Source organism: Erythrolamprus reginae, chromosome 7, assembly GCF_031021105.1.
Source record: "Erythrolamprus reginae isolate rEryReg1 chromosome 7, rEryReg1.hap1, whole genome shotgun sequence".
In the NCBI taxonomy this organism is placed as follows: domain Eukaryota; kingdom Metazoa; phylum Chordata; class Lepidosauria; order Squamata; family Dipsadidae; genus Erythrolamprus; species Erythrolamprus reginae.
In genome coordinates, this window is record NC_091956.1 from 2,811,380 (window position 1) to 2,839,306 (window position 27,927).

Below are 27,927 nucleotides of genomic sequence, written 5' to 3' on the forward strand. Positions count from 1 at the left end.
GTGGCCTATAGACTTCAATTTCAAAGCTCTAGTCAAAGGTTATGATACCTGATGCTTCCAAATAGCTATTAGGTTTTCTCTCTAAACCCACATTTCCTTTTGCACAGATGTAGTCTAAACCTCTGGGATATAATTAAGAAGACAGAAACATTCAAGAATGCCAAATTTAATTTATTTAATTTATTTAATTTATTTAATTTATTTAATTTATTTAATTTATTTAATTTATTTAATTTATTTAATTTATTTAATTGATTGATTGATTGATTGATTGATTGATTGATTAGACTTGTATGCTGCCCATCTCTGTCGACTTGGGGTGGCTCACAACATATAGCAAAACATATAGCAAAACATTATCCAATTAATATACTAAAAAGTTCTTAAAATTCTAACTTTAAAAACACTCATTTTCATTCATTCAACAATCACACTAATAACATTTGCTGGACAGGGGAAGGTTTAATGTCCCCAGGCCTGTCGGCCAAGATGTGTTTTTAAACTCTTGCAGAAGGCAAGGAGGGTGGGGGCAGTGCGAATCTCTGGGGGGAGCTTTCTTAGGAACTATGCGCATAGGCCAGGGTGGCGCAGCAGGTAGAGTGCAGTACTGCAGGCCACGGAAGCTGACTTGTAGATCTGAAGGTCAGCGGTTCAAATCTCATCACCGGCTCAAGGTTGACTCAGCCTTCCATCCTTCCGAGGTGGGTAAAATGAGGACCTGGATTGTGGGGGAAATAGCCTAGCTCTGTTTAAAAAGTGCTATTGCTAACATGTTGTAAGCCGCCTTGAGTCTAAGGAGAAGGGCGGCATAAAAATTGAATAAATAAATAAATAAATAAATAAATAGTTCTTCAGTGAAGTCTTATTTAAAATAATTTTAAAAAGTGAAATAATTTAACAGTACCTTATGGAAGGACAATGGACCAATATAGCTACTCAGCCACCTTCAACCATGAGATAGATGGCAGATACATTTAATAAATAAAAAATAAAATACACAGAAAACTCTTTTGAAACACTTACTGAAATTTTAGGAAGAGCACTGTACTCCAACAAAAGTAGACAATTAACTTTGTAGGGTGAATTGATTTGAAAAAGTAGAATGTGTGTGTAAGATTTTTGGTGTAACTAATGTAAATCTTTTTATTTTCTCTATGGGTTCAAAGAAATTCTTACTGAAATGCTTCCAGACTGGCAAGCTTTTGAGAAAAATCTCTATTTCTTTTCTGATATACGAAAAAATTGGGACGAGGCCCACGCTGACTGTTTATCAAGACATACTGCGGATTTGGTTTCTTGCAGATACGGTGAAGAACAAGTGAGTATATGTCACCATTTTTCCAAACCGGCTGTTTCATGAAAAAGTCTCAATTATTTTTCCCCAATGAACATAAGTTGCCTTGAAATGAAAATGGGTGCAAATAGGAAGCTGCCTGGATTCCTAACACAGGAGAAGGAGAGCGCAGGAGAGTAAGAGAGAGAGAGGAGGGAGGAATAGAGGGTGAATGTTTCGGGAGCCGCTTCTCTGTGTTTTTATTTATTTATTTTTATTTGTTTTGTCCAATACACAATAATACACAATGGGGGTTATAGATGATATAATCAGGTAGAATGTATTAAAGGGGGAATAGAGGAGAAAATAAAGGAGTGAAACATAACTATGAGAGAATAGCAGGAAAAGATATAGGGATAGAAGAGAAGATATAGGAGATATAGGAGAGACTATAGGACAGGGGATGGTAGGCACTCTAGTGAGCTTATGGACGCCCTTTACTGACCTCGTAGGAACTTGGTGAGGTCAACCGTAGGTAGTCTAAGGGTAAAGTGTTGGTGGTTAGGGGATGATACTACAGAGTTCCACGCTTCGACAACCCGATTACTAAAGTCATATTTTTTTTACAGTCAAGTTTGGAGCAGTTAATATTAAGCTTGAATCGGTTGCGTGCTCTTGTGTTGTTGTGGTTGAAGCTGAAGTAGTCTTTGACAGGCAGGACATTGCAGCGTATGATCTTGTGGGCAATACTTAGATCATGTTTAAGGCGTCGTAGTTCTAAGCTTTCTAGGCCCAGGATTGAAAATCTAGTTTCGTAGGGTCTTCTGTTTCGAGTGGAAGAGCGAAGGGCTCTTCTGGTGAAGTATCTTTGGACATTTTCAAGGGTGTTATTACTTTCTGTATTTTTACTTCTCTGAATTGATCTAATCAATAATAGTTTTTCCTTTTTGTACCATGAAGGCTTCTTGTGTTGTTGTTGTTAAAGGCGAAGTAGTCGCTAAGAGGGAGTACATTGTGATGTATGATTTCATGAACAACAGTTCAATCAGTTCGGAGGCGACGTAGCTGTAGATGGGATCATCCCATGTAGTGGAAAATGACAACTCGGCATGGGAAAAGTTGCTGGGGGACAATTCAATAGTTTTAAAATAATTTCAAACGTATTAAGTGTGGCAAGTTGTCTTAGACCCCTGTGTTCCTTCGCTTCATACCCACGGATGCTCAAAGCCCCTGATGCTTCAAAAACACAGCTGGCTGGGAAGTCAGTCCTTAGTGGGGTCAGAGGGAATCAGAGGACACATGTCTTCCACCCTTAAACCTTAATTTGCAATAAACTTTATTATTACCTCTCTCCCTCTCCCCCTCCCCCTTTCCTTCTCTCTCATGTCCCATCTATCTCCTTCCCTCATCCATCCATCCGTCCATCCATCCATCCACTCAATCTACTTTTCTCTCCTCAAGGGCTATATAGACAAGGTGGCAAATAAAACTGACCGTGAGTTTTGGATTGGACTCCGGAAAGAAAATAATTCTATGCAATGGCTAGCTGGATATACTGCAGGCGTCACGTAAGTTTTCAAACAAAATCTAGTTATGTGACAAGTAGTGCATCAGGGTTTCATGCCTACCACCCTCCCCCAAAACCGGCCTCAGTCCTGACAAACCAGTTGTTGGATTTACACATCATGTTTCTTTGTTTGTTTGTTCGTTTATTATTAGAGTTGGAAGGGGCCTTTTAGGTCATCTAGTCTAACCCCCTGCTAGAGTAGGAGACTCTACCCCACCCCAGGCAAATGGTAGTCCAATCTCCTCTTGGAGCCTTGGAGGACAGCTTGAGAGATGCCCCAAAGTAAGCAACAGGAATTTACGTAGCAGGAGACTGCTGGCCACAATTGTCAGTGCAGTGCAACCTGCAGTCCCAAGTGAACAATCACAGAGGGTCACACAAAAGCAGGAAGTCTAACAAACCAGATCAACCCACAGAATCAGAAACACCCAAAGGCCATTTCAGAATCGGGGCAGTTGAGGAACAGAATCCAAGTTGCAAGATTTGAGGTTCAGGGACAGCATCCTATTTTCCCCTGCTGGCACTAGCCCTGATGAAGCTGGCTAGTTGGGTAATGAAATGTCTGCAAGAAAACAATGCAACTCGGAGAGCTACAAAGATTCTTTTTTATTAGATCAACTTCTGCTGCAGATCTGACAAGATGAAATATGACCCATAACATCTCCCCTTAGCCTTGACCACTAGAAGTCCCTATGGACTTCCTGTTGAGTTCCAAATATCCACTCTTCCTTCCCCCCGAACACCCTGCTGTAAATTTGCCAATAATAAGTTTTCTATTTCCTGCAGACAGAAAACCCTCATCTAACAATAATCCATTATGACTGTGATTTGGTGGCAGGAGAAAAGATCTAGATCGACTTAGACCTAGACCTAGATCTCTGCATTTATATCTCTAGATTGACATATCTAGATCGAGACTGATGAGTATTATGGTTTTTTTTTTCTTTTTTCAGATACTGGGACACTAGCAATGGTCAACCCAATCATCCTGGTAATCCAGATAGAGAACCATGCATTTCTTCCGGGAGAAATTGCAGAATTAAGTCCTGCTGGCATGATAGTGACTGTCAAGAACAAAAATACTTTTGTTGTAAGATGATGCCAGTGGACGAGTGGTTCTACTAGCTAATTCAAGTCAATGGAAACCGATTATAATATCTCCAAACCCGGCTGCACTGGTGTTAATAAATGCATTGCGGGAACCAAATTTGGCCAACATCCTTTTCTCTGCCAGCTTCCTACTTGTCCTTATATCTTGACAAAATATATCTTACACCATCTGAAAAAACAGAAGCATAGAAACATAGAAGATTGACGGCAGAAAAAGACCTCCTGGTCCATCTCGTCTTTCCTGTATTTTATCTTAGGAAGGATCTATGTTTATCCCAGGCATGTTTAAATTCAGTTACTGTGGATTAACCAACCACGTCTGCTGGAAGTTTGTTCCAAGCATCGACTCCTCTTTCAGTCAAATAATATTTTCTCACGTTGCTTCTGATCTTTCCCCCAACTAACCTCAGATTGTGGCCCCGCGTTCTTGGGTTCACTTTCCTATGAAAAACACTTCCCTCCTGAACCTTATTTAAACCTTTAACATATTTAAATTATTGAGATTGCGGTAAGAGGAGGAGGTGGTGATAGCAAACACTCTAACCATTCACTCAGGTTGTGGCACAGCCAAGTCCCGTGGGATCCACGCCTGGTTCATTTTAAGGAATGTAAGTATGTCCACGTTGTCTGGATAGGCGGATCCTTTTGTCAGTGATGACCCCTCCTGCGGTGCTGAACACACGCTCGGATAGGACACTTGCTGCAGGGTAGGCCAGCACCTCCAGGGCCTAGAAGGGAAGCTCTGGCCACGTATCCCATTTACGTACCCAAAAATTGAAGGGGCATCACTAAGTACTGTTCTGTCTGGGTCACTCCGGAAGCCAAGACCAACCCAAAAAGAGAAGCCAGACACACCGGTAAAAGGCAAAGACAGTTTATAAAATTCAAGAAAAACACAGGTAACAGAAAATGTCCTTACAAACAGGAAGACGCTGTATCTTCAGACATATCCACGAAGGCAAAAGTCCATGCAGCAATACAGGATTCTTGCTGCCAAGACGAGGCTGTAGATAGCAGACCTACACCTCCCACGGGTCTGCCAAAGCTGCTGGGCCACAAGCCAGGAACAGAGACGTCAACAACAAAGCAGGTCACCGTAACTCCAACTGATAACACTCCACATGGCTTCAAGGGCTTGCCTGCCTTTTAAACCCTGCTAAGGAGGACCACACCCAAGCCCAGCTGTTCCTAATTCAGTGCTGATAATACTTCTTTAATTGCTCATTTCTTTGATCTGAAGGTCTCTGTCGCAAGTCAATGACGGCTTGTGCTTCATCACCTAATGACTCCATGCTACTGGCTGGGGAGAGCCCCCCCCCCGGGGCTCTCCTGCTGTTCTCCTTAGTCCCATTCCTGACGTTCCTCTCCCCCGTCCGACTGCTCAGCCCTCTCCTCTTCACTGTCATCCTCCTCCGGGCATGGAGCCAGCAGAGACACAGCTGGTCCCTGAACAGCCTCAGGCTGAACCACAACAAGTACCATGAGACGCGTGGACAGGTAGTCATCCACCATGCGTGTCACATTCTGCCTTCTGGTATTATGGGCCATCACATCCAATGGTGGGGGATGTGTGGGACAATGGAATTGGTTTTCCCAATGGAGCCAGGCTGCCCTGAATCTAGGAGAGGTTGTCAGTAACAGGTCTCTCCTCCTCCTCCTCTTCTTCCTGGTCCTCCCTCCAGCCACGCTCCATTGATGCCCGTGAGCTGCACTGGGGGCCACCCTGTTGCAAGTCCTCCTCCTCCTCCTCCTCCCCCAACACTCTCCACTGGCTGGACAGTGGAGTACTTGGCTGCTGCTGGCCCATCCACCCACCCTGCAAGCCACGTCTGCGCTCCCCTGCTGCCTGGAAAAATGGGCCTTCCTCCTTCCTCCTCCTCCTCTGCTTCCTCCTGTGCCATCATCACATCCTCCGTCATGGCTTGAAGGGTTTTTTCCAGTAGGCAAAGGATGGGGATGGTAGCGCTGACAATGGCATTATCAGCGCTGTTGTGATTCAGCCTGAGGCTGCTCAGGGACCTGCTGTTCAAGAGGAGGATTTGGACTTCCAAATATGGAATTATACTACAAAGCTACAATTCTTAACCTAATTAGAGATTGGATAACACTTAAAAATAAAAGACTATTAATATTAGAAGGTTATGATCTTATGACGGGATGGCATGCTTATCTTAACAACTGACCCATATAAAATATCCCTATATTTCAAACAACATTATATTCGTAAAGCTCTAATTGATGTTTGGCAATACATAAGGAAGAACTATTATTTATCTATCCCCAAATGGATATCTCCAGTTGAAGTTACTACTTACCCCAAAGTCCTCCCTCTTAATAAGATAATAACCTATGAGCAGTTACTTGATACTAATAATTATTTAATCTCTAAATAAAATCTACTAGACTTAGGATTCAATTTAGACTGGTATCAATATATTCAAATTCAAAATATTTACAACAAACATAAAAATAAATTTGGATTCCGAAAAACAAATGTGCTCGATAAGATTCTATTTGGTCTACCAAAAAAAAAAGAATATCTAATAAATACAATACTTTATTACAGCAGGACACCATAGAAGAATCTGTAAAAACATCAATGATTGCTTGGGTGCAAAATTTTGGATATACTATTTACCTGAATGAATGGGAAAAAATTTGGACGTTAAATTACAAATATACAGTGGCCACCACCCAGAAAGAGAACCAATATAAAATGTTCTACAGATGGCATCTGCCACCAGCCAGAATTGCTAAAATTTATCCAAATGTTTCCCCAAAATGCTGAAAGTGTAAACAAAAAATTGGAACCTATTACCACGTTTGGTGGACATGTGATATCGCTAAAGTATACTGGGAAAAAAATTAAAATAATTATAGAACAAATCACATCTCTAATTATCCCTTTAAAACCAGAGCTATTCTTATTGGGAATATCCAGACAAAATATCAACAAGGAAGATTATTACGTCATAATCCATATCTTGACTGCTGCAAGAGTTCTGTATGCGCAATACTAGAAGCAAGAAAAAACACCAACTATCCTAAACCTTCTAATTAAGGTTATGGACTATGCGGAAATGTCAAAATTGACTATGGAAATACACCTTCTGCCGCATGAATCCCAGTGACCAATTAGGTCCCACTCTAACTTGCTCTGAGTAACTTTCTTTCCAGCCCTAACAGATGCTAACAATGTTCCCAGCTCTTACCGGCTTGCAAGCTCTTTCGTTGTTCCTCTCTGCCATGAATATATTCCAAACCCTGTCTTTGATTTTTTTTTTCATTCTCTATTTGCTCCAAATGTTTCTTTCCAGCCCTACCCAGGTGCTATTAATGTACCCAAGCTCTTTCATTGTTTACTCTCTGTGAAGAATGTTTTCCAAGCCCTAAATCTTTTTTAGGTTTTTTCACCATTGGTTTAACTTGCTCCAAATGTTTCTTTCCAGCCCTAACCAGGTGTTAATGATGTTCCAAGCTCTTACCAGCTTGCAAGCTCTTTCATTGTTACTCTCTGCAAAGAAGACTGTTTTCCAAGTCCTAAGTCTTTGCAGGGTTTTTTTCCATTGCTCTAATTGCTCAGACTGTTTCTTTCCAGGTGCTAACGATGTTCCCAGCTCTTACTGGCTTGCAAGCTCTTTCACTGTTACTCTCTCAGAATATTTTTTTTTAAAAAGACCTTAACCAGGGGGTAAAATAATGTGCTGAAGCTGACCAGACTAAGGGCGCTAGCCAGATGAATACCTGGTAAGCAGATTCTTTTCCCTATTTTCCTCCCCCAAAACTAAGGTGCGTCTTATACTCCGTAAAATACAGCACCTTATTTTTTCGCTCCATTATATTTCGTAGGGTTCCCTCACTGGCTATGGGGCCACAGTTTGTAGGCGCCTGGTATAACTCAGTATCATGTAAATATTTTTGGTGGCTTTTTAAAAATCTGCCTTCCAGACAGTCCTGGTTTCAGGCCCTTCCATTTTTACAACATGTTTTATTTTGGAAGTGAGTTGTTATTGCCTGCTTTCGAGGGCTGAGAGAGATGGGCTGGCCCAAATCTCTCAGCTGATTTTGTACATAAAACAGCAGCAGAACTCTGAAATCTCCCAGTATTTAGGCTGCTGCTAATCGCACCACCTCCTTTCTTTGTTGTTGCTTTACAGAGATTATTTAGCTGCTTCAAACAAGCATTGGCTAGTATCTTGGCTTGTTGGAAGGCCTGGCGTGAGCCCAGCCAGGTGTCTTAAGTGAGCTTGATTTATATCCTGGCTTAAAAAATAAAATAAAATGAAATAAAGGCAGGCTTTGCTGGACCAGATCCCAGAAGCTATTCTGGCTTGAGCTAGGTTGTTTTCTGGTGAAAGTTTCATTACCCAACTAGGTAATTTCATCAGTGTTAGAAGGGAGTGGGTTTGCAGGGAGGAAGGATTTAAATAAAGCCAACATGACATCAGGCCAGATTACTTGGAAGACCACCTTTTGCTGTATGAGTCCCAGCGGCCGGTAAGGTCCCACAGAGTTGGCCTTCTCCAGGTCTTGTCTACTTGCCAGGCAATTAGGTCTCAGCCCCCAGCTAACAAAATGAGATCTATGTTGTATGATTGAACTGGTATGATTGTTTTTAAATATTGGATTTTTAGATTGTAATTTTAAATTTAATTAGATTTGCCGTTGCACTGTACTGTTATATTACATGCTGTTAGCCACCCCAAATCCTCGGAGAAGGGCGGCACACAAATCTAGTAGATAGATAGATAGATAGATAGATAGATAGATAGATAGATAGATAGATAGATAGATAGATACAGATAGATAGATAGATTTATTTATCTATTTATTTATTTAGATTTGTATGCCGCCCCTCTCCGCAGACTCGGGGCTGATGATAGATGATAGATAGATAGTTGATAGATAGATAGATTAGATAGATAGATGATAGATAGATACAGATAGATGATAGATAGATAGATGTTAGATAGATGATATACAGATAGATAGATAGATAGATAGATAGATAGATAGATAGATGATAGATAGACGATAGATAGATAGATGATAGATAGATGATAGATATATTAGATAGATGATAGATAGAAAGATAGATAGATACAGAAATATAGATAGATAGATTAGATAGATAGATTAGATAGATGATAGAGATAGATAGAAAGATAGATACAGAAATATATAGATAGATAGATAGATTAGATAGATGATAGATAGATAGATGATAGATAGATGATACAGATAGATAGATAGATGATAGATAGATGATAGATAGATGATAGATAGATTAGATAGATGATAGAAAGATAGATAGATACAGAAATATAGATAGATAGATAGATAGATAGATAGATTAGATAGATGATAGAGAGATAGATAGAAAGATACAGAAATATATATATACTGTATATAGATAGATTAGATAGATGATAGATAGATATATGATAGATAGATATATGATAGATAGATAGATACAGAAATATAGATTAGATAGATGATAGGTAGATAGATACAGATAGATAGATAGAAAGATAGATAAAAATAATAAAGACAATAAACAAACAAACAAATAAATAGTCTGTGTGCTTTGCTGGTACTTTTATTTAAAGTCACATTTGTCCATCAGGGATCCCATGAGCTCTGTAGATTCCCAGACGCTATGTTATTTTTATTTATTTTTAAATAAATAAAACAAAAAAATAATAAATAAAACAAATTTATTTTATTTCAATACAAGAAATACAATTTATTTCTAAAAGAAAACGGGGAGGGAAAACTAAAAGGTCTTTGTGGAGCTTCCAAAACCAGGGGCAGTCATTCCTAAACGGTGGACCAGCGAAAGAGGAGGAAAGAGCGGTTGTCATCCGGGTCTTTTTTTAACCCTTCCTTTCCCTCCCTCCGCGGGGATGAGCCAAAGCCGGCGGGAAGCCAGAAGCGCCGCCTCCTCCTCACTCAGACAACCCCGACACACCTCCGCGGGCGCCTCCCGCAGAAGCGCTTCGCCCAATCAAAAATCGGAGGACGGCGCCCCTTTGCCTTGAGCCGATTGGTGTTCCCATTTTGGCTCCTCCCCATCCCCAACGGTCGAAAGGGCGCGAGCGCCACGCGGGGGGGTGGGGAGGAGCCGCGCCCAGCCCTGCCTCTCCTTAGAGCGAGTCCCTAACAACCGAGCAGCGGAGCGCATGCGCACATTGAGCCCCCCTTCCGGAGACGGAGTGAGGGGCGCGCAGGTCTGGGGGCTCCCTCGTCTTTACTCCCCCTCCTCTTCGACACTCCTGAACCATGGAAGCGCCTTCTGAGGGGAGCAGCCAGGTGCCTGTAAGTAATAGGGAAGCTTCTGCGGTGTGTGTGTGTGTGTGTGTGTGTGTCTGAGAGGTGTGGGGGGATCTTGGGTCTCGAACCCCCTCTCCCCCTTTCTCCTTGGGCTCCTCTTTGCTTGGGGACCCCATTCAAGCTCTTCTCCTCCCCCTTTGCAAGGACGGTTTGGCATTGAAAAGAGTTTAAATCCCACCCACCCCCATTTGAAACCTCCCCCCGCCCCAATTACCGGAAGTCCTCGACTTACGACCACAATGGAGGATTTAGGTCGTTAAGCGAGGCATTGGAGAAGGGGCTTTGCTTGGCCAGCTTTTGCGACCTTTTTGGTCAGTTGGGGTTATTTTTTGGGGGGGTTTTGCAACAGTTGCTAAGTGAATCCCCGGGGTTGTTATAGGTATCCTGGGTTTATGGGATCCCCTTTGATTCAATTTGGCTGGGGAATTCTGGGAGTTGAAGTCCAAATATCTTCAAGTTGCCAAGGTTGGGAGACACTGGCATAGGGGTAACTCAGTTACCCCATGCGTGGCGACATAGGTGGGTTTTGAGTAGCTTACGAAAGGCAAGGAGGGTGGGGGCGGTTCTAATCTCCGGGGGAGTTGATTCCAGAGGGCTGGGGCCACCACAGAGAAGGCTCTTCCCCTGGGCTCTGCCGGACTGCATTGTTTAGTCAACGGGACCCAGAGAAGGCCAACTCTGTGGGACCTAACCGGTTGCTGGGATTCTATTCTATTCTATACTATACTATTCTAATAGATAGAATTCTTTATTTGCCAATTGTGGTTCCACACACAAGGAATTTGTCTTTGGTGCTGATGCTCTCAGTGTACCTAAAAGAAAAAGATATATTTGTCAAGAATCATGAGGTTCAATACTTAATGATTGTCATAGGGGTCAAATAAGCAATCAGGAAATAATCAATATTAATATAAATCTTAAGGATACAAGCAAGAAGTCACAATCATACAGTCATAAGTGGGAGGAAAAGGATGATAGGAATGATGGGGGAAAACTAGTAGAAATAGAAGTGCAGATTTAGTAAAAAGTCTGACAGTGTTGAGGGAATTCTTTGTTTAGCAGAGTGAGGGCGTTCGGGAAAAAATTGTTCTTGTGTCTAGTTGTCTTGGTGTGCAGTGCTCCGTAGCGACGTTTGGAAGGTAGCAGTTGAAACAGTTGATGTCCAGGATGCGAGGGGTCAGTAAATATTTCCATTGCCCTCTTTTTGACTCATGAAGTATACAGGTCCTCAATGGAAGGCAAGTTGGCACCAAATGTTTTTTTCTGCAGTTCTGATTCTCCTCTGCAGTCTGGGTCGGTCCTGTTGGGTTGCAGCACCGAACCAGACAGTTATAGAGGTGCAGATGACAGACTCAGTGATTCCTCTGTAGAACTGGATCAGCAGCTCCCAATCTTTTAGCCAATTATACCTCCTATTCCACGCATTGTAAAAAGCCTGATTCATCTTTGCCCTGAAGTTCCATTGATAAATCTACTCATTTCAGCGCATCCTAAGGTCTTTCTAACAAGAGTTAAACATAGTAGCCGGGATTGACGAACAAACTGCAAAAATGCTGGTAAATAATCAATTAACTGAAGTTAAAAGACCTGTGTACTGTTTTATGCTTCATATGTTCATTTACCCTGAAACCGGATGTAATCTGCATTGGCTACAGGTTTGGTGCGGGAGTTTGCAATCTTTCATTTTCTTGTGTTAGTGAGTGTGCGAAATCGCAGCATCACAAAAACACAGAGGTCCGGAGGTGGGGTTTCGAGGACTTCTGTGTTTTTGCGATGCTGCGATTTCGCTGAGGCTCCCCTCGCTTGGAAACCCCACCTCCGGACTTCCGTTGCCAGCAAAGCACCCGTTTTTGTGATGCTGGGATTCCCCTGCAGCATCACAAAAACACGGAAGTCTGGAGGTGGGGTTTCCCATGGAGGGGAGCCTCAGGGGAATCCCAGCAGTGCAAAAACGGGCGCTTCGGCTGGCAAAAGGGGTGAGTTTTGGGCTTGCACGCATTAATCGTTTTTCCATTGATTCCTATGGGAAACATTGTTTCATCTTACAAACGTTTCACCTTACAAACCTCGTCCCGTAACCAATTAAGTTCGTAAGACGAGGTATCCCTGTATTAGTAAAATCTTAATAATAATGTAACACGCTTTTCCCCCCCTTTGTACGTTACTTGTATTACTTGTATGATACTGTACCGTTTCCTTTTGTTTTGTTTTCTTGTTTTCTTGTTACCTGTGTTTATCTTATTGTTATTATATGTCACTAAGTATGTTTGTAAAACTTTTGAATGGCCTAATCCAGTGTTTCCCAACCTTGGCAACTTGAAGCTATTTGGACTTCGACTCCCAGAATTCCCCAGCCAGCATTTGCTGGCTGGGGAATTCTGGGAGTTGAAGTCCAGATACCTTCAAGTTGCCAAGGTTGGGAAACACTGGCCTACAGGTAACGCTCTCACCTCACAATCCGGAGGCTGTGAGTTCGATCCTGGGTAGTGGCAGATTATTTCTCTCTCTGGGCACAATGCAGATGTATCCGCTGAACAAAAAACTCCGCATTGGCGACAGGGAAGAGAATCTGGCCATGAAAACCCTCTGCTAGCACCATTCAGACTCCACTCCGCAAGGGTTTTGGGGTGGTTACGCAGGATTCATTTTGAGACGGGGTTCTTTTGTGTGCATTTCAGCCGATCGTCACGACGCCACCTCCCCCCGGATTGAAAGAAGAGCTCCTGAGCCATAGTAGTAGCGGGACCCAAATCTCCAACACCAGCGGTGTCTCCTTGGGAGAAGCCATTAGACAGAGGTCTCTTATGACTCAGGTAAGCGCATCCGGTCAGGACTCCTCGAGTTATTAAAGTTTGTTGCAAACATCAAAACCAGAAGCACACACAGATGACTGGTTCAGCAGAATTCATTAACTTTATTATTATTATTATTATTATTATTATTATTATTATTATTATTAGTTGTTCTTATTATTAATTATTATTATTATTGTTGTTGTTGTTGTTGTTGTTCTTATTATTATTATTATTATGGTTTGCATGCCGCCCCTCTCCGAGGACTCGGCGCAGCTCATCTATCTGTCTGTCTGTCTGTCTGTCTGTCTGTCTGTCTGTCTGTCTGTCTGTCTATCATCTAATCTAATATATCTATCTATATCTATCTACCTACCTTCCTTCCCACCTGCCTACCTACCTACCTATCTATCTACCTACCTACCTACCTACCTATCTATCATCTAATATAATGTATCTATCTGTCTGTCATCTAATCTGTCTGTCTGTCTGTCTGTCTGTCTGTCTATCTATCTATCTATCTATCTATCTATCTATCTATCTATCTATCTATCTATCTATCTATCCATCTATCCATCTATCCATCTATCCGTCTGTCAAATCATGTACAAGATAACAGGTATGGTATAAGCATAAACAATCTATCTGTCTGTCATCTAATCTGTCCGTCTGTCTGTCTGTCTGTCTGTCTGTCTGTCTATCTATCTATCTATCTATCTATCTATCTATCTATCTATCTATCTATCTATCTATCTATCCATCTATCCATCTATCCATCTATCCGTCTGTCAAACCATGTACAAGATAACAGGTATGGTATAAGCATAAACAAAAGCAAGTAGGTATAGGTATATTTGAACAATAGGACAGGGACAGAAGGCACGATTGTCCATTTATGCACGCCCCTTACAGACCTCTTAGGAACGGGGTGAGGACGACTATAGAGAATTTAAGGTTAAAGTTTTTGGGGGTTTGGAGAAGAAACCACGGAGTCAGGTCATGCATTCCAGGCACCGATCTCTCTGTTGCTGAAGTCGTATTTTCTGCAGTTGAGTTTCAAGCGGTTTACGTGGAGTTTGAATCTATTTTGTGCACATGTGTTGTTGTGGTTGGAGCTGAAGTGTTCATTGACCAGTAGGACATTGTGGTAGATGATGTTATAAACTACATCTCCTTTGTGAACTATATCTCTGTCTATCTGTCTATCACAGAGGTCTTCAAACTTGGCAACTTTAATGCTTGTGGACTCCCGGAATTCTCCAGCCAACTCTGCTGGGAGTTGAAGTCTTAAAAGTTACCAAGTTTGAAGACCGCTGTGAAAGATACATAAATAAATAAATAAATAGGTAAAAAGAGAGATACAGACAGACAGACAGAATTCTGGGAATTGAAGTCCACAAGTCTTAAAGTTGCCAAGTTTGGGGATCCTTGATTCTTCATCTATCCTGTCACGCTGGAAATTGCCAGCCACAGAGACATTCAGTAATTAAAGAGTTAACATGTGTGCCTTTGTTATTAATCACTCCCATATTTACATCATATCCCACATATCACTTCCGTCCGCATGAGATCTCTTCTCCTCCGTCCTCGTTCCTGTCTAGACGCCATTATGCCTTAAGCTGTTCATATTCTTTTGGCTCTCATGACACTGTTTGTTTTCTGTTTTAAAATAAAGAAATGCTTGTTTTGATTAACACTGCTTGGTTCTCATAACTTCATCGACCTCTGTGGTTATCAGAAGTTCAAATGGGCTTCTATTATCCTCGACATGGTAGCAGAGGATGGTTTCGATACATCGACCTCTGTGGTTAATAGAAGGTCAAACGGGCTTCTGTTATCCTCGACATGGTAGCAGAGGATGGTTTCGATCCATCGACCTCTGTGGTTATCAGAAGTTCAAACGGGCTTCTGTTATCCTCGACATATCCATCCATCCATACCTACCCACCTATCCCTTCATCCACCGCTGCAATTTTGTCTCCTCTTCCTTCAGGACCCAGAAGTGTGGTATCGTCCTTGTGCTGAAATGGACGTCAGCACTCGCCTGGGTTGGAGGGTCGGCCAGACCCCGGGGGGCTGCAACACAACAGAATTCCCGACTATGGAGGAAGGCCTGCTCACTCCCACCGTGAATTTTGGAAGAACTCAAGCCTCTGGAACGAGCCACTCCTCCATCCTGGGTGAGCTTTGCCCTCTTTTTGCGTTTTTATTTTTTTTAATAGCATTAATAAAAGTTGGTTTGTAAACTTCAGAAAGAAACCATTAGAACAGGGTTTGTCAACCTTTGCAACTTTTAAGACCTCTTGGCTTCAATTCCCAGAATTCTTCAGCCAGACTGTGGAATTCTGGGAGTTGACGTTCACCCTGTCTTAAATCTTGCTGGCTGGGGAATTCCTGGGGATTGAAGACCATCAATCTTAATTCATGCTGAGGAATTCTGGGAGTTGAAGTCCACCCATCTGCAAGCATGCTGGCTGGGGATTTCTGGGAATTGAAGTTCATCCTGTCTTAAATCTTTCTGACTGGGGAATGCTGGGAATTGAAAACCACCAGTCTTAATTCATTCTAACTGAGGAATTCTGGGAGTTGAAGTCCATCTCTCTTAAGACATGTTGGCTGGGGAATTCTGGGAGTTGGAGTCCATCCATCTTAATGCTTGCTGGCTGGGGGATTTTGGGAATTGAAATACACCCCTCTCAAATCTTGGTGGCTGGGGAATTCTGGGAGTTGGAGTCCACCCATCTGCAAGCATGCTGGCTGGGGAATTCTGGGAATTGAAGTTCATCCTGTTTTAAATCTTGCTGGCTGGAGAATTCTGGGAGTTGGAGTCCACCCATCTGCAAGCATGCTGGCTGGGGAATTCTGGGAATTGAAGTTCATCCTGTTTTAAATCTTGCTGGCTGGAGTTTGAATCCATCTCTCTTGAAATAGGATGGCTAAGGAATTCTGGGAGTTGGAGTCCATCCTGTGTTAAATCTTGCTGGCTGGGGAATTCTGGGAGTTGGAGTCCATCCTGTATTAAATCTTTCTGACTGAGGAATTCTGGGAGTTGAAGTCCATCTCTCTTAAGACATGCTGGCTGGGGAATTCTGGGAGTTGGAGTCCATCCATCTTAATGCTTGCTGGCTGGGGGATTTTGGGAATTGAAATACACCCCTCTCAAATCTTGGTGGCTGGGGAATTCTGGGAGTTGGAGTCCATCCTGTGTTAAATCTTGCTGGCTGGGGAATTCTGGGTATTGAAGACCATCAATCTTAATTCACGCTGAGGAATTCTGGGAGTTGAATTCCACCCAACTCCAAGCATGCTGGCAGGGGAATTCTGGGAGTTGAAGTCCACCCAGTCTTAAAGGAGCCACGATTAAACCGAATGAGGCCATCCCGTGCCAGGGGTATTTCTCCTTCAGCTCCAACCTTCTGCAGGGAATTGGGAAGCCGGTGGTGGTGGTGTTTCATGCCAGCCTCCTCCGAAATGCAGAGCCGCCTCCGAGCCAACCGGGCTTCCTGTCCTTCCCTTCGGTTGACTTGGTCTTCATTCAGAAGCCTTCCTTCTTCCCAGCCGTTCCAAAGGACACAATTGTTGGCACCCCTCCCGCCAGCCGTCGCTGTCTCTGCTCTCTTTGTGTGCCGCCGGCGGCTCAGAGGTGCCAGCAAATCGTGAAGACGTGGGGAGGGGGTTGTCGTCATGGGAAACTGAGCCAGGGAAGATTGGCTGCGAAAAATACAAATACAAATATATAAGCATGGAAACCTTCCAGAAGCTGCACTCGGCTGTCAAGGTGAAATGATGTCATGTTGACAAGGCGCCAGCGGGCACTTTTTTCTCAGCAGCTGTGGCTCCGGTGCCGTCTTGCCATAGCAGGGAGATAGTGGGCGGTGGGTAGAGCGGCCCTGGGCAGAAGAGATATAAGCTGACCACATCTGTAGATTAGAAGTGTGGATGGGCAGGACTCAACTAGGGGACATCGGTGAATAGAATTAGAATAGGAAATAAAATAGAATATTGGAATAGAATAGAGTAGAATAGAATAAGAATAGAGTAGAATAGAATAAGATAGAATAGAATAAGAATAGAGTAGAATAGAATAAGAATAGAGTAGAGTAGAGTAGAATAGAATAAGAATAGAGTAGAATAAGAATACAATATAATATAATATAATATAATATAATTCTTTATTGGCCAAGTGTGATTGGACACACAAGGGATTTGTCTTTGGTGCAGATGCTCTCAGTGTACATTAAAAAAAAAGATACATTTGTCAGGAATCATGAGGTTTGACACGTACAAGTTTTTGTAATTTTTCTGTATGGTGTATCGTGTGGTTCATTTATTTATTTTTGTTTCTCTGTTTATGCTTCATGTGTTAAAAAGCTCAATAAAAAAGAATAGAATAGAATAGAAAATATGGAATGGAATAGAATATGGAACGGAACGGAACAGAAAATAGAAAAGAATAGAGTAGAATAGGAAATAGAATAGGAAATAGAATAAGAAATATAATAATAATAATAATAATAAATAATAATTTATTAGATTTGTATGCCACCCCTCTCCGAAGATTCTATTCTAGAAAATAGAACAGAACAGAATCAATCTGCTTTTCGTTATGTGTGTTTTTCTCAATAAAGAGTTTGATCTTATCATAAACTAAGGGGTTTCGGGGTCGGTGGGTTCGCCCCGAGGGCCGTGCACGGGACAACGACAATTGTGATCTTTACAGAGATGGCGGAGAGCCGGCTTTCTCCCAACCTCCCGCTGATGCCGACAAATGCCACTCAAGGCCAGACGTTCTTCAACGAGACCGTTTTTCAGTGGACGGGCTTGGATTTTGCTCCCTTGAGGTGAGGCTAAACTCCCCACCCTTGTGGCCTTTGGGCACCGATTGTCCGATTCGGTTTAATTGTGGCTAGGTTTAAATCCTGTGTAGATCATGTGCAAACCCCCCACTCCCTCCCTCCGGGTGATTTGTAGCTCAGGGTTGAACTGTGGGAGGGTCGTTGGTGCTCTCTGAGCTGGGTAATGAAATGTCCAGAAGAAAAGTACCAAGGTCAGAGGGCACCAAGGATTTCACAGTCTTTTTTCCTCCTCCTCCTCCTCCTCCTCCTCCTCCTCCTTCCCCCTCTCCCTCCCCCTTCCCTTTTAGCACATGATATTACCTATTTTGCTAATGAAATGTCTGGAAGGAAACCACCAAGCGCAGAGGGCATCAAGAAACCTCAAAGTCATTGTCCTCCCTCCCTCCTAGTACTGATGATATTACCTAGTTGGGTCATAAAACGTCTGCAAGAAAACTGTCAATTCAATTCAATTTATTAGATTTGTATGCCGCCCTTCTCTAAAAACTCGGGGCGGCTCACAACAATAATAAAAACAATATTCCAGGGAAAACAAATCTAATATTAAAAAGCACATAAAAGCTCAGGGACACCCCCTCCCAGCTAAACCTTGTAGTCTGGGGGCGTCCAGAAACAATTTCGTTTGACTTGTGTCGGACTGTAATACAGGATCTTTTGCCTCCTGCCGTTCCAGAGCGACTCCAGATGTTTCAGCCGCAGCCGCCGAGAGACCATCGGCCCTTTTGCGGATCAGCGAAGCCGTGCACCTGGCAGCCCGAGAGATTGGCCCGGGTTCCTCCCGGGAGGCCTCTCTCTCCCAGCATCCCCTGGCCTTCAGCCTCGCGGCGCCAAACAACACCAGCCTGGGCGGCTATTTATCGCAACACCCTCTGGCCTTTTCCGAACCCGTCCGTGACGAACAGAAGAATTGGCCAACGCTTCCCTCGGAGCTCAGTGCCAAAACCCTGGACCCCAAGGAGGAGAATTCGCGGGGGCCGTGTCCACTGATGTGGCCAAACCAATCCCCGGCCACACAGCGGCTTCCGAATGAAAGTTGGGGAGATGCCCCCAACCACGATTTGTTCCTTTTGGACAACAGCTTGCCGGCTCCTCTCCTCCTTGACTTGTTGGAGGTTGAGATGGGCTTACCCAAGGAGGAGGGCTTCCTGTCTTCCAGAAGTTCTTCTTCTAAAAGCGGCTTGGGAAAGGGTGCGGGGGAAAACGGAACGGTCAATGTGGACCCATTGGAAAGCGCCCCCAAGTTGACGCTAGAACGGCGCCGGTCGAAAGGCCAAACCACCCCTCCTCCAGAGTCGCGTTCAGAGGTGGCGGGAAAGCCCTGGAGGCGGGCCAGCGATCCGGAAGCTTTGTCGGCAAACCTCTCTTCGGCCTTGATGTCCTCCAGGGCTCGTAAGCTTAGTTCGGCGGATCCTTCCGCGATTCCCACGAGATCTCTTCCGACCCCAAATCATCAGCATGCGGGCGAGAAATTTCAAAGCAGGGGCGAAGAAGACTGGCGAAAATTTACGCCGCCTCCGGTTGAGACTAAACCTCGTGCTTCGGCACCCTTCCAGCCAATCCCGTTGGCCGTGGACGACAGCGAGCGGATGGATGCCGCGAAAGCCATTCTGACTGGCCTGAGCAAAAACGAACTAACGCTCTCCGACGGGAGCGTTGAGAGAGCGCCCAGAAATAACGGAATCTCTCCTCTGGACGAGGCATCTTTCTCTGTACACCTGGCTCACCCCATTCATCATTCCACCCCTGGTTTTTGGACAACCAGGAGTTTGAACCACCAAGGGCCTGGCCCGGTGTTGGGACTTCAACATCCTCTTTCTTGCTTGCACGAAGAGATGTCCAAGACGTCGCATGCCAATGCACGCAATTCTTCAGCGTCAGAGCCTCGCGGAAATCCCTGCTCCTTTCCCACGAAAGAGAGCTTTCCCTCGGAGGGCACGCCGGGCTTGCGAGATGACAAGAGCGGCGTTTTTAGCGTTCTTCAGCCTCTGAAAGGCCGGATTCAGTCTATGCCTTCTCTGAATTTTATGGAGAAGGTCGGAGCGTGGCACCTGAGCTATTCGGCCGAGAAGCCGTCCGAAATGTCGGCAGTACCCACTTCGGGTACACCTGTGCCTGGTCCAACTGGCACGTCCCCCAGGCGGACGGCCTATGACGCGATCGCCGATTCCTTGAACCACATCCTGCTCAAGCATCAGAGCCTGGCGGACGTCAAGGCCGCCCCTTTTTACGGGCCGAACTCCATGAACGATCTCCACAGTGCCCAGAACGAGCCTCCTCTTCCCCGCGCCTTGGCCTTCACCCGCTCGCAGTCGGAAACCTCGGTGAGCGTCCTCAGCCGAGAGATTTCGAGGACGGACATGGGGAACGACACCCGTCCTGACGAGGCCCTCCGGCGACTTGACATCCACGCTGACGCTGCAGCGGCCTGCCGGATTGAACCGACGATGGCGGCTGAGGAAGACTCGCTTTGTCACCGTTATAGAGCCGTCCCTGTCTTTGCGACGGTCTCCAGCGACGAGGAAAGCGTTGGCGCGGGGAGACCCTCGGATCCCCTCATCAAGAGCAGAAGGGTGGCCGAGCTCCTGCGGGGAGAAAGCGGCTTGTTTGACGGGAGCAAAGAAGAGTTGGTCGGCCCCGAAGAGAAGCCAAGGGAATTGTCGGGCTCTGGGTTTCAGACTGAGCGAGTGAGGATGGACTACTTTAGAGATCTTTCCCTGGATCAATTAAACCAAGGCACCGATTCCGGGACGGACAGCTGTACGGATATGAGGCTGTCTTCCAGGCAGTCTTCCCGGTCTTCTCCGGACTTGAGCAAGTTGCCGAGCGGTTTGGAAGACGATCTGCAAATTTCCAATCACAGCGAGCTCAATATAGATGAGAGAATACCGGTAAGGTCCATCCTGGACTTCTGCTTATTCTTCTTTTATCCTTTAAGGGCTAAGGCGGGACTAGAACTCACCGTCTCCCAGTGATTGGCTCAAAATTACCCAGTTAGCTTTCATGCCTGAGGCGGGACTAGAACTCACCGTCTCCTAGTGATTGGCCCAACGTAAATTCAGCTGGCTTTCATGCTTGAGGTGGGACTAGAACTCACCATCTCCTAGTGATTGGTTCAGAATCACCCAGTTAGCTTTCACGCCTGAGGCGGGACTAGAACTCACCGTCTCCTACTGATTGGCTCAGAATTACACAGTTGGCTTTCATGCCTGAGGCAGGACTAGAACTCGCCTTCTCCTAGTGATTGGCCCAACATAAATTCAGCTGCCTTTTATGCCTGAGGGGGGACTAGAACTCACCATCTCCTAGTGATTGGCCCAATGTAAATTCAGCTGGCTTTCATGCCTGAGGCGGGACTAGAACTCACCGTCTCCCAGTGATTGGCCCAGAATCACCCAACCAGCTGTCAATACTGTTGTAAGTTTGCACAGTCACTAAACAAACCGTTGCAAGTCGAGGACTAGCTGTATCCAGGGGCTTCTGATGCCACCAGAGGCCTCCGTTTGTATGAATATCTAAAGATTTTATAGAAATAAAATCCCCATTAGAGTACAGCGGTTCGCTTAGTGACCACTTGAAGCTACAACAGAGCTGAGAAAAGTGACTTAATCGCTGGTCCTCACACCTACGACCGTTGCAGCATCTCCCTGGTCACGTGATCCGAATTCAGATGTTTGATAACTGACTCTGCAGGGTCCCAGATTCCCTTAATAACCCTCTTATTCACTTAACAGCCGTGGTGCCCTTAACGGCTTTGGCCCGAAAGGTTGCAAAATGGCCCTAAGCTCACTCATCTTGTTTAGCGACAGAAAACCTGGGCTCAATTATGGTCGTAAGTCGAGGACTAGGTGCATCGGGAGCCCTCTTCGAACGTCACGTATGGATTCCTACAGAGATTTCTTTCCCCTCCCCAGGTGTACCTCCGCAACCTGGGCATCGATCAGTCGCCTTCCTCCATCCTGACTCCGTTCCTGCCTCGGGGACCCATTCGAGAGGTCGAGTTCTCCCCCACGGAGCTCCGGACGTTGAAAGCATCGTCCGAGTTCTTCCGCCTGCCCCCCTCGGAAGGTACAGTGGATAAACTGCCTTGGGTCTCACCTTGAGGGGAGGAGGTTGATCCGGCCGCCCTGCGGTAGGCGGGTTGAGTTGGGCCGCCCCATAAAGCTCATCAGACTGAAGGAATGAAATGGAATCTTAGAGTTTGTGGCAGAAAAATCAATTCCCAGAAGCACACAGAGAGGACTTCTTCAATAACTTCTTTATAAACATGATACATATCGGTACAACCTGATACATGAGGCGAGCCTACCTTATGAGGCAGAGAGACCCAGGTTCAAATCCCAGTAAGGGTGTGGCTAGCTGATGAGAACAAATAAGTCTGAAGTAGATGTATAGTAGTCTCCTTTTCATTATCAGCAAAAATATGTTACACACTGTTTATAAAGAGGTTATAATGTTTGTAAAGAATAGATAGATAGATAGATAGATAGATAGATAGATAGATAGATAGATAGATAGATAGACAGATAGACAGATAGACAGATAGACAGATGATAGATAAGATCGATCGATCGATCGATAGATAGATAGATAGATAGATAGATAGATAGATAGATAGATAGACGGATGGATAATTAGATAGATAGATAGATAGATAGATAGATAGATAGATAGATAGATAGATAGATAGATAGATAGATAGATGGATAATTAGATAGATAGATAGATAGATAGATAGATAGATAGATAGATAGATAGATAGATAGATAGAGGGATGGATAATTAGATAGATAGATAGATAGATAGATAGATAGATAGATAGATAGATAGATAGACGGATGCATAATTAGATAGATAGATATAGATAAATAGACAGATAGACAGATGATAGATAAGATCGATCGATAGATAGATAGATACATACATACATAGATAGATACATAGATACATAGATATACATGCATGTTCATATATACATACAAGTGCCATGAAATGAATGATTGTAAGTCAAGGATTCCTTTCAACAGTTGATCTTTACCTGTTGATTTTATTTATTTATTATTTATTTATTATTTGGATTTGTATGCCGCCCCTCTCCAAAGACTCGGGGCGGCTCACAACAAGTGTAAAACAAATCATAAATAATTCAATTAATTAAAATATTTAAAGATTTAAAAAACTCCATATACTAACAGACACACACACAGGCATACCATGTATAAATTAAATGTGCCCAGGGGGAGATGTTTAGTTCCCCCATGCCTGACGGCAAAGGTGGGTTTTGAGGAGTTTACGGAAGGCAGGAAGAGTAGGGGCAGTTCTGATCTCCGGGGGGAGTTGGTTCCAGAGAGTTGGTGCCGCCACAGAGAAGGCTCTCCCCCTGGGGCCCGCCAACCGACTGTTTAGTTGACGGGACCCGGAGGAGGCCCACTCTGTGGGACCTAATCGGTCGCTGGGATTCGTGCGGCAGAAGGCGGTCTCGGAGGTATTCTGGTCCGATGCCATGAAGGGCTTTAAAGGTCATAACCAACACTTTGAATGGTTATCCAACATGTTTGAAGCAATTTCAAAGAGCCATTGACAACCTCCTGTGCTTGTTTTTGTTATTTGACAACAACTTTTTATAGGAATTGACCTTAACCAGACAATCTGACATCCTTTCTTTGTAAAAAATAATCTTTATTAAGTTTTCTGATTTTAAAAATTACAAAATTACAAAAAAAAATTACAAAAACAAGAAAGAAAGAAGGGGAAAAAAACGAACAACAAAAAATCCCCACAAAATACATACAATCACAGGTAAAGCTAATCGCTTTTATAGCTATTTCATTTCCCCAAAATCTATGTCTTCCTTTTCATAAATTTCCATTATCAGTTTACGCATTTTGGAACATTCCAGGATTTTTCTAATGACCATTGAACATGTGGGTATGGTATCGTTTTTCCAAGCCTTTTCCAAGCCTGGAAGAGTATGGACAGGGGCGGCATACAAATCTAATAAATAAATAAATAAACTAGTCTGGCAGCAGTAGTTATATGAAGTATTAAATATCCCTCTTCTTTTTAAAAAAATTCCTCTGGAAATTCCCAATAGGAACAGTTCAGGTTTTAGGTTGATCACCTGTTGTGTCATTTCTTCCAACCAACTTTGTATCTTATTCCCATTTTTTTTAAAATTTTCGGACATGTCCACTAAAGATAGTAATCTGACATCCTTTCATTTTCTTCCCAAAGACTCGCAGTCTGTGAAAGACGCCACGCAGTCGACGTTAAACTCTTCGCTGTTCAGCGGATCCGCTCCGGCAGGATCAGCTGTTGTCTCTGACACATCGCCACTCACCAAGCATTCTCCACAACACGCCAGAGATCTCCTCCAGCTGAGCAGCTCTTCCTGGAACGCTGTCACGCTTCCTCTCGCCGCATCTGTTCCCGAGTCCCCTTCTGCTCCGGTTCCAACCGAAGAGCCTCAAGTCATCTCAGGATTTCCCTCCAACTTGGCCGAGGAGAGATCCATTATACACGTGGCGTCGCCGGAAGACAATTTGGACCCGAATCAATTCGGTGCACATCGAGTAAAGTCCGTCTCCTTGTCTCAGGATAACCACGAACAGCCTGCGAGCGAAGAAATCGAATCTCCCAGCGTGATTCCTGGTGGAGAAAGAGAGGATTCCTTCACAAGGTCAAACGCCCCGAAAGAGAGCCAGAAGCTTCCGGCAGAGGTAGGCTCCAGACCTCCGAGCGAAAAATTCAGATCTCGTTTATCCGTCTCGTCTTCCGGCTCGCTGAAACATATCGATCTCAGCGATTTATCTGGAGGTCCCGGACCCACCAAGAGAAGCGTGCTAGGGATTCAAAGAGGTTGGTCGTGGGATGAGGACATGGCCCAGCAGGAGACGACGGGTAGCTTGAAATGGGAAAGTCTGCATATGGTGGACTCATTCAACAAGGAGCCAACGGTACCTCAAGAGCCCAGGTCGGGATCCTGGAAAGTGAACGAAGACGGCAAGATGGCTAAACCCATCGCGCGTTCCGATCCTGAAGGTTGCACCAGATCGGTTGTGAACCAGAATCTTCCGGTTCCAACAGGCAGCTGTCCGAACATTCAAGCGAGCCCTTCTCCATACCTCCAAGAGATCCATTCCGGTTCCGATACGGACGATGTGTCTAAACTCTTGAGAGGTTTTCCTACCGTCGAGGAAAAGCCAAGCGAAAGTCGTCCGAAAGAGATTGGCGGCTCGCAAGGAAGCACCAACAGCGGCAGCATGGACTCTCTGGGCATCCGAGTGAAAAAACTTCTACAGTATGGATGTCCCGCGATCTACAGAGCGCCTTGGATGGAGACGGCGGAGGAACACAAGCGGTCGGGTCCGAAAGAGCCCTCCGTTTCGTCCGCCGGGTCGGCGTTCGGCAGCGGGAAAGTCGGCTCGACGTTCGGCAGCGGGAAAGTCGGTAGCCAAGGAAGCGGTAACAGCAGCAGTAAGGACTCGTTGGCGGTACGGGTTCAAACCCTCCTGGAAGAGGAGCAGCCCGTGCGGCACGCCACTCAGATACTCCGGAGTGTAGAGGAAGAGGAAGAAAAAGCCCGCGGTAAGGAACCTCCATGCTGTCTGATTCATTAATTGGGTACATTTAGATACCGCATTTTTTTTTTGATTGATTGATTGTATCCCACCTTTATTATTATTATTTTTTACACACAAGAAAGTATGCGACACACCATCCTCCTATTTCTCCCCATAACAACAACCTCTTGCGTTGCAGTAAGTGGGTTCGGCGATCCATTAGCGAAAATTTATCTATCTATCTATCTATCTATCTATCTATCTATCTATCTATCTATCTATCTATCTATCTATCTGTCTGTCTGTCTGTATTTATGTCTGTCTGTCTGTCTGTCTGTCTGTCTGTCTGTCTGTCTGTCTGTCTGTCTGTCTGTCTGTCTGTCTATCTATCTATCTATCTATCTATCTATCTATCTATCTATCTATTGGATTTGTATGCCGCCCCTCTCCGCAGACTCGGGGCGGCTAACAACAGCAATAAAACAGCATATAATAATAATCCAATGCTAAAAACGATTAAAAACCCATTAATATAAAAACCAAACATACATACAGACATACCATGCATAAAATTGTAAAGGCCTAGGGGGAAAGAGGATCTCAATTCCCCATGCCTGGCGGCAGAGGTGGGTTTTAAGCAGCTTACGAAAGGCAAGGAGGATGGGGGCAATTCTAATCTCTGGGGGGAGTTGGTTCCAGAGAGCCGGGGTCGCCACAGAGAAGGCTCTTCCTCTGGGGCCCGCCAAGCGACATTGCTTAGTTGAAATGGAGATGGCCCCGCCTCTCTGTGTCCCCGGATGTGTGCACATATGTGTCTGCATGAGATTTGCCTTCTGCGCAGGCGCCAGAAGCAAAATGGATACTCTCGCGCACGAGATTTTGCCCCTTTGGCGTTTTTTGCCCATTTTTGGAAAATCGCCCCATTCTCACTCGCGGGCGCATCCTCACGTGAGATTTGGCTTCCAGCGCATGTGCAGAAGCCGAATCTCGCACGAGGACGTGCGTGGTCATGCCAGTTTCCGGGACTGTCCCGGGTGCGGCAAAAGGTAGGAGCCCCCACCTGCTGAGTTGGGACTAGAACTTGCCATCTCCTGGTGTTTGGGCCAAAGTCACCCTGCTAGTTTTCATAACTAAGGCTGGACTAGAACTCACAGTCTCCTGGTGATTGTCTCAAAGACGCCCAGCCATTTTTCATGGCTAAAGCACAACTAGAACTCCCAGTCTCCTGGCAAGTGACCCTAAGTCACCCAGTTGGCTTTTGTTGCCGAAGGCAGGACTGGAACTCAGGGCCTTAGTATTGCTTGAACTTGTTTCAATAGGGTCCAATCTGACCATGCTAGATTGTTCTTCTCTTTCTCTTTCTTTTTTCTCTCTCTCTCCATTCTTTCTTTCCTTCCTTCCTCCCTTCCTTCCTTTCCTTTCCTTCCTTTCTACTATCTCCTTCCTTTTTTTCCTTCTTTTACTTTTTCTTGCTCCCCCCTTCTCTCATTTCCCTCCCTTCCTCCCTTCCGTCCTCCCTCTCTGTCTATCTGTCTTCCTTCCTTCATTTCCTTTCCTTCCCTCTACTATCTCCTTCCTTTTTTCCTTCTTTTACTTTTTCTTGCTCCCCCCCTCTCTCATTTCCCTCCCTTCCCTCCTCCCTCCCTCCCTCTCTCCCTCCCTCTCTGTCTTCCTTCCTTCCTCCCTTCCTAATTGTTTTCAGAAATGACGGTGAGAGAGAGCAAGGATTTTCTGAACTGTGGTGGTGTTTTCTGCTGAGGACAATTATGTCTCCTGGGAGTTGCCACTCCAGAGGATTTATATAATTGATATTTTCAATCATTAGCGATCGGTTTAGCAAAACACAACCGGCTTTCCTAAGAGCAAGCCAGCTGCAGTCCTTCCTCTTACGGGGGGAGTCCTCATCTTACGACCGTAACTGTGCCACCCAAATTTCTTGTTGTTAAGTGAGACAGACAGGAGGTGAGTTTGGCCCCATTTTGCAACCTGCCTTGCTCCAGTCTTTGTAAAACGAGTTGTAGGGCTGTTCAGGCAACGTGGCTTCCTGGTTCGTTTTAAACTGATCAACAGAATTGGAAGGGACCTCGCAGGTCATCTAGTCCAACCCCCTGGCCCAAGCAGGAGACCCTACACCTGCCTCTACCTGGGATCGAACTCACAACCTCCTGATTGGGAGGCAAGAGCTCCCCCTCTAGGCCACAGCAGCTGGGTCCTTTTGCTTGTCGGTAGGTCGCCAAAGGGGGCCGCATGAATCCCGGGACACTGCGGCCGTCATAAATGTGAGTCATTTCACAAGCGTCCAAACTTGGATCGTGGAGATGATGCTGCCATGGAGGTGTGGAAAAGCTGACTTAGCAACGGGAGCGTTTGGTGATAAGTCGAGGACCAGCTAGGACAAGACAAGGCCCATATCGGTGGGGATGGGGATACAAAAAGG

General features: G+C 44.7%; 2 protein-coding genes across 2 annotated transcripts in view; one reads left to right on the forward strand and one right to left on the reverse strand.

Moving 5' to 3' along the window:
- Positions 1-27,927, reverse strand: part of PCED1A (PC-esterase domain containing 1A) — a 405,386-nt gene that overhangs the window by 266,334 nt on the left and 111,125 nt on the right. The window lies entirely within an intron of this gene.
- LOC139170015 (uncharacterized) lies at positions 10,080-27,248 on the forward strand. Its single transcript, XM_070756717.1, has 8 exons — positions 10,080-10,268; positions 12,962-13,096; positions 15,069-15,255; positions 17,796-17,916; positions 18,605-20,819; positions 21,843-21,996; positions 24,163-25,515; positions 27,193-27,248. Exons 1-8 carry the CDS (start codon positions 10,233-10,235, stop codon positions 27,246-27,248), a joined length of 4,257 nt encoding a protein of 1,418 aa, XP_070612818.1. The 5' UTR covers positions 10,080-10,232.